This window comes from Bombina bombina, chromosome 6 (assembly GCF_027579735.1).
Source record: "Bombina bombina isolate aBomBom1 chromosome 6, aBomBom1.pri, whole genome shotgun sequence".
Classification (NCBI taxonomy): Eukaryota; Metazoa; Chordata; class Amphibia; order Anura; family Bombinatoridae; genus Bombina; species Bombina bombina.
In genome coordinates, this window is record NC_069504.1 from 1,086,393,697 (window position 1) to 1,086,401,883 (window position 8,187).

At 40.2% G+C, this 8,187-nt stretch overlaps 1 protein-coding gene across 1 annotated transcript in view; it reads right to left on the minus strand.

Annotated features, from left to right (window-relative positions):
* The window catches only part of WEE2 (WEE2 oocyte meiosis inhibiting kinase), a 49,777-nt gene extending 48,602 nt beyond the window's left edge, over positions 1-1,175 (minus strand). The window contains exon 1 of the mRNA XM_053718994.1: positions 870-1,175. Within this exon, the coding sequence (XP_053574969.1) occupies positions 870-1,175 (306 nt within the window). The remainder of the gene's footprint in view (positions 1-869) is intronic.
* Between the last annotated feature and the right edge of the window lie 7,012 nt (positions 1,176-8,187).

An 8,187-nucleotide genomic window follows, 5' to 3' on the forward strand; every position in this document is an offset into this window, starting at 1 on the left:
ACACACAATGCTAATTTGTGGCTATAATAAAAAAGGGGCACACTTATCTTTAGTGACCACAGAAGTATCAGAAAATGGTCACTTAGTCCACTTACCTTAGTGCCATATGGTGCAATGTGAGGTTTTCTCAAGAAAGCTCAGAGCTCAAAGACTTTCATCTGATTGCCAATTGCAGGTACTTTATCTTAAAGGGACAGTAAACCTTAAAAATAATGTTATATAATTCTGCACAAGTGCTATAGTTCTAAACGGCTTTTTTCTCTTCAAATAAGTAAAAATTACGGCGCTTTTACAGACCCGCTCTCTGCTGAGCAGGTCTGTAATATTCAGTCAGCGCATCGGGCCAGCTGTATAGTCACAGCCCGGCCCGACCGCTCCATAGCACTAAGTGCAGCTCACTCCTGTCACAGGAGCGAGCTGCACTTAATCTTATGGCGTGGTCGGGCCGGGCTGTGACTATACAGCTGGCCCGATGCGCTGACTGAATATTACAGACCCGCTCAGCAGAGAGCGGGTCTGTAAAAGCGCCGTAATTTTTACTTATTTGAAGAGAAAAAAGCCGTTTAGAACTATAGCACTTAAATAATGTTATATAATTCTGCACTATGTGCAGAATTATATAACATTATTTTTAAGGTTTACTGTCCCTTTAAGATAAAGAACTAATCCTCTGATTTATTATCTTTTAAACCACCCAAGACTCCCCATTTAAACATTTTTGGTTACTATAGCATTGTTTAAGAGATTGAAGTTGTCCGGTGTTATCTCCTGTTAAACCTCATGTTTGATAGACTAAACCGAGATTTGATTGCATGCAACTTCTCTAAGAGTCACGGGCACTCACATTAATGGATGTAGCAAGTCTTTACCTTTGGTGTGTATGGGGTATCACACAACTTTAGCTTTTTCCATGTTCTGTAGTGTAGTGGGGTTCCTGGGCAGTCACCACTACTCTTCTGTGGGCCTTGTACAGGAGATTCCCTGAGTGGGCTCAGCTCATGTTCAGGGGAAAGACCTCTCTCATTCCTCTGGGGTGTGGTTGGGTAGTGGTTTCCATTTGTCCTCCATGCTAATGTAGCTCTTCTCTGAGGCCCTTGAAGATCTTCCTCTTCTTCGCTGCTAGAAAAGTCCAATCGCTGAACAATGCCAGTACCACATTCTATGGCAGACCCCATTATCCCTGCTAGACACAGATAACATCCAATGAGTCATATTCCATGAAAAGACTACACAACTCTTCTATATACATATGGGGATAATCCCACATTTATAAAGGGTTGTCCTTACCCAGATACATTTTAGAGGACCAGTGTTTCCTAAATGCAAGTCTTGACTTGGGGGGTCAACTTATAGGTGAAATATTAAAGGGACAGTCTACACCAGAATTTTTGTTTAAAAAGATAATCCCTTTATTACCCATTCCCCAGTTTTGCACAACCAACACTGTTACATCAATATACTTTTTACCTCTGTGATTACCTTGTATCTAAGCATCTTCTGACAGCCCCCTAATCACATGGCTATTTATTAAATAATGACTTGCATTTTAGCCAATTAGTGCTATGTTGTGCGGACTCAACTCCACAGACGTGAACACAATGTTATCTATATGGCTCACATGAACTAGCAGTCTCCTGTTGTGAAAAGCCAATACAAAAGCATGTGATAAGAGGCTGTCTGTAGTGGCTTAGAAACAGGCAGAAATTTAGAGGTTTAATGTTATAACGTATATTAACTAGAACAATGTTGGTTGTGCCAAGCTGGAGAATGGGTAGTAAAGGCATTGTCTATATTTTTAAACAATAACAATTTTGAGGTTGACTGTCCCTTTAAGTATTAGCTTGTAGGATAAAGTTCAATAGCCAGTTTCTGAGCAGCTGAATATATAAATTAAAGGGACAGTCTACTCCAGAATTATTATTGTTTAGAAAGATAGATAATCCCTTTATTACCCATTCCCCAGTTTTGCATAACCAACACAGTTATATTAATACACTTTTTACCTCTGATTACCTTGCATCTAAGCCTCTGGAGACTGCCCCCTTATTTCAGTTCTTTTAAGAAACTTGCATTTAGCCAATCAGTGCCCTCTCACTTGTAAATCCACAGGTGTGGTCACAATGTTATTGTATGGCACACATGAACTTATGCCCTCTAGCTGTGAAAAACCTGCCAAATGCATTGAAAATAGGGGCAGCCTTTAAGGTTTTAGAAATTAGCATATGAGCCTACCTAGGTTTAGCTTTCAACAAAGAATACCAAGAGAACAAAGCAAATTTGATAATAGAGAATTGGAAAGTAGTTTAAAATTGCATTTCCTATCTGAATCATGAAAGTTTTTTTGCAAGTTGTGTGGACTGAGATAACCTGGCATCCACATAAGCAACAGTTACTTAGCATACACATTATACAGAGCATGAGAAAAGAAAGAAAAAAAAAAGTTCCCTACATAAGCTTGATAAGACTGATATGTAGCAGAGTCTAGGTTGCTTACCTTGATGAACCACCATATTCTGCTTGCACCACAGACCATCAAATGCACAAAACTGAATTATAAGCACAAATCTACAGATACAACCATATTATCAAACTTCTAACCCAACACCCAACATCTAAACTAAAAGGAAACTGACTTGGTAGACGTCAACAGCCACAGAAGCAGTTACCTTTAGTGGTATTTCCCAGTAATGTCAGTTTAACTGCAGATTAAGTTCTCTTTAAAACACACACACATAGGCTATAACGGGGCAGCTTGCTTGTAGTATTTACTTTACTGTGCCTGGTCCCTAGAAGTTTATTTTCTAGAAACTTATTCAACTCACCTTAAAGGGACACTCAAATCAAAATAAACGTTTAGGATTCAGAAACAGCAGCAGTTTTAAGACACTTTACAATCTACTTCTATTATCAAATTTTGCACAGTCATTTTATATTCACACTTTCTGGGGTACAAAATCCTACTGAGCATGTGCACTAGCTTACAGGGTATACATATACTAGTCTGTGATTGGCTGATGTCTGTCACATGATACAGGGGGGCCAGAAAATGGGCAAAAAAATAAATAAATCTACTGCTTATTTGAAATTCAGTGTATCTGTTAAATCATTGTCTTTATTTTGCACATATTAATTATGCTGTTCTACTGCATTGAGTGGTCCTTTAAGGGACAGATACATTCTAAACCAGTGTATATAACTGCCCTCCCCATACAAAAGACCCCAAATACTTCTGATTTTCTTTGCCATTCACCTACTTTCAAATCACCAACAGCTCCCATGCTTAGCAGAAGAAGGAGAAGGAGAACACAGCTCTCATACTGAGATTTTAAATCCTCAGCAGCTGGTGCCATGCGCAGCCCAATTATACAGGACTCTCACCTGGGCTCAACCTCTTAACCCCCTCTTGTCCACAGTCAGCAAAATTCCTTTTTTTTGCCATGTACAATCATGCTGGTAAATCTAAAAATGGTAGGGACCATATAACCTTTTAAAGGGAGAAGATTATAAAAATGCTTTAAAGGGACATGAAACCAAAAAAAATTATTTCATGATTCATATATAGAACATACAATTTTATTATCTTAAACAACTTTCTAATTTACTTCTATTAACAAATTTGATTAGTTCTCTTGGTATCCTTTGCTGAAAATGCAACAATGCATTACTAGGAGCTAGGTAACGCATTGAGTTAAAAGGAGGCATATACGTGCAGCCACCAATCAGCAGCACCTATGCCTACCTAGGTATCATTTTCAGCAAAGGATATCAAGAGAACAAAACACATTAGATAATAGAAGTAATTTTGAAAGTTGTTTAAAATCACATGCTTTATCTGAATCATGAAAGAAAAAAGTTGGGTTTTATGACCCTTTAAATAAGTATTTAAAACATGGATGTTTTTTTGCTTGTTTGTTTGTTTTTGCATGAACAAATAATGATCTGTAATCAGTAGAACGTGCATGCTACTCTCCAGTACTGGATTCAATGTTTCTTCAATAGTGAAAATGAAAATTAGTTAACAGTTGCGTCCAGCCAATCAGAAGCCATACAGAGGAATGCAGTCCATTGCTGGCTTCTCACATTGTGTCCTAAATAAAGTGAAAACATAGAGAAAGAACTGTTGCACAGGCTATGGAATGTCCAAATAGATATATATAGAAAAGTACTCCAGCCACCAGCAAGTTTCCTTGTCAAAAGACCTTTATTCTCATCGGCTGGGTCCAAACATTACAGGAACGTTTCGAGCCTACAATAGGTTCTTAGTCATGTACCTTGGAGCCTATTGTAAGCTCAAAACGTTGTTGCTGTAATTTTTGGACCCAACCGATTCATGTGATGTCCAAGAAAACATGTCCAAGGTGGCAACACATATGACACACACCCATGCACACACACACACACACACATATGCATTTACACACATGCATGCACATACACACATAGACACACACGCGTACACACATCCGCGCACACATACATACAAATACATAAATACACACTTACCCGCACTCGTACATACACACGCATGCACACACACACATGCATGCAGACACATACACACACGCATGCACTCACACACACAAACACACATGCGCACACACATACATACTACATAAATACACACTTACCCGCATTTGTGCACACACGCACGCACACACGCACATGCATGCAGACACATACACACACGCATGCACTCACGCACACAAAAACACATGCGCACACCCATGCGCACACACATACATACAAATACATAAAAACACATTTACCCGCACTCGTGCACACACACGCACGCACACACACACGCATGCAGACACATACACACACGCATGCACTCGCGCACACACATGCGCACACACATACATACAAATACATAAATACACACTTACCTGCACTCATGCACACACACACATGCAGACACATAAACACACGCATGCACTCACACACACAAACACACATGCGCACACACATATATACAAATACATAAATACACACTTACCCGCACTCGTGCACACACACACATACACACGCACACATGCATGCAGACACATACACACACGCATGCACTCACACACAAATACATAAATACACACTTACCCGCACTCGTGCACAGACGCACGCACACACACGCATGCAGACACCTACACACACGCATGCACTCACACACACAAACACACATGTGCACACACATACATACAAATACATAAATACACACTTACCCTCACTCTTGCACACACACACATACATATGCACACACACATATACATATAAATATATCCCTTTTGTTGCCAGAAAAAATGAAAAAGCAATGAGTTTCCCCACTGGCTGTAATTAACACTATACAGTGAATGCTGCCATACCTGTAAAGATTTAACCCCTTCCTGCTGGGACCTATTTGTCTACATCGGAACAAAGTTCAGATGTGTAAACAAATAAATAAAATTGAAATCATGTGATCCTTCATGTGATCGCGTGATTTCAATGATGGGATTGGGTCAGGAGGAGTGCCTATGATGCTAGGCACCCCCCTCCAGTCCATGATCCCATTTAGGAAGTGCATATGGCTTCAGTACAGCCAAACGGCTAGGACATTCCATGTCATCCTAACGGCGCTAAAGCCCAGTGAAGTTAGGATGGCATGCAACGTCCTTTCAACAGGAAAGGGTTAAAGGGACACTAAACACTAAAAACATGTCATGCACCTCCCTCTTTCAGAGTGTGTCCCAGCCTAACCTTATCAACATTGCAGGTAGCTTCTAAGTAAGTTTTAAAACAGTTTTATACTGGATTGTTATATCCATATCTGTGCATATTATTCTTTATAGTTGTGTGCCTATTACATGCAGTTATATGAACATTGGTGTATACTGTCCCTTTAACTATGGATCATGAGTGAGAGCTCCCATGGCTACAAATTCCTCAGGTGAGAGAATTATGTCATCCCCTCCATCATCCCACAGTCTGAACAACCATTCAAACAATGTTTCCCCGGCCTTTGAATAAACTTTTTAGACACATCATTTAAAGGGCAATTATAGTAAAAAAAATGACATACTCTAATACGTTAGAGCAAGCAATTGTAAGACTGCCAACCCTAGACTAGACCTGTGCAAAGGGGTTAAACACACTGTAGGAATACAGCTTGGGATCCGCAGAGCATTGCTAGTCCCACATTGCTAGTCCCAAGCAGAACCCATTGCTGATCCAATCAGCAGCACTAATAACACAAGTCATGTGGAACTAGTCCTGTTTTAAACACACAGTAGTCTAGGGCAGTGATTTGCAACCTTTTTTTTGCCGTGGCACACTTTTTTACATTGAAAAATCCTGCGGCACACCACCATCCCAAAATTTTACAAAATCACACATTGTAGCCTAATACAGGATATATATATATATATATATATATATATATATATACACACACTGTACTGTGCTGTCATGCCATGCCATGCCTCTTATAAACTATACATGACATATTGACATTCATTCACAAACACCCCTGCACTGTTGTCAGGCTGCCGCGGCACACCTGAGGATCTCTCATGGCACACTGGTTGAAAAACACTGGTCGATGGTCAATAGTCTTACAATTACATACTCTAATGGATTAGGGCATGTCATGTTTTTGACTATAATGGCTTTTTAACTCTCTCACTGCTACAATCTCTCTGTCAGTCGCATGTCTGTATGCTACATACCCATGTACATGTTTAAAGGGACAGTATACACCAATTTACACAAAGCTGCATGTAATAGAAACTACTATAAAGAAGAATATGCACAGATGCTGATCTAAACATCCAGTATAAAACATTTTAAAAACTTACTTAGAAGCTCCCGGTATAGCATTGTTGCTGAGATCAGGCTGGGACAACCACTGAAATAGGCTGTGGAAACAGGAAGAGCAGACACTCCCATCCTCCCATGCATATGAAAAGACATATTACACAAGCAGGAGTCTGTAGACATCAGTATACATCTGAAACGTTGGGGCTTGGTTAGGAGTCTGAAAATCAGCACAATTTAAAAATAAGCAAAACTATTCATTGTTATAACCCCCCTCCCCCCAGATGGGCCATATAAATGGATCATCTACAGAATATTTATACAAATAAAAATCTAGTGTACAGTGTTGCTGTTTCCTTTGCTTTTGAGTCATCAGCCGTTCTTGGCCCTGTCACTGTCATTGCTATCATTTGCATGCATGATAGTTCCATTACATATTTTTACTAATTACCCTGTGGCTGATTCTTAGATTCCCTCTGTTTTTGGTTTCACTGCCCTAGAACTAAATGTTTCTGGAATTTGGTGTCCCCTCCTTCACTTCCCTTGGCATAAGGGACAAACAGTAGCGGACCTACTCAAGAGAGGGCCCTGGTGCAAGATTTTTCTGGGGCCCCCAAAACTAAGTCAGTAGAAAGCAAAAATAGAAATGTAACTCAGTAGAAAGCTCTGTATAATAATTTTGAGGATAGATAGATAGATAGATAGACAGATGGACCTGTCATGAGATGCAGGACATATGCAGGACACAGCAATGATGGTACAACTCTATTTTATTACAGAGCACAGGAACATACATCTAGTCAGGTTGATTTCACTAACTAACTGCGACACAGACTACCGGACATAAGCCCCGCCCCCAACTAGTGATATCACATCCTGCTCTCATCACATCTTCCCCTTTTTCAAAGGCGAAGCATACATTTGAATATAACAAATAACAAGGTATACGAACAGAGTATACAACAACATTTTTTTCAAACAATATATAAACAAATAGGTTCAGAAAATATAAACACATAAATTACATCCTGACTTGGACATCGGGGTAGACTACCCTAGTCCACAGTGACCATGGGATTATTCTGCCCATACTTCCGGTCACTGTTCTAGCTAAAGTCAGTCCCTATATCGGGCCGGAAGTCTCACCACTATTCCGCTTGATGTAACTTTGCATGAACTGTCCTCTGATACAGAAGATGGTGAATTAGAGTCCGCTGGAGGCAAAGATATATCCCCGCTGTGATCTTGCTGAGGGGAAGGCACCTCTCTTAGAACAGGGGATCCCACCGGCGGTGGTACTGAGGCATCCAGTACAGGCTGAAGATGTCTTCGGTTACGGCGTGTAACCGTCCCTTCCCCAGTAAGGACTGTATAAGACCTTGGTTCTGGAGAGCGGCCAAC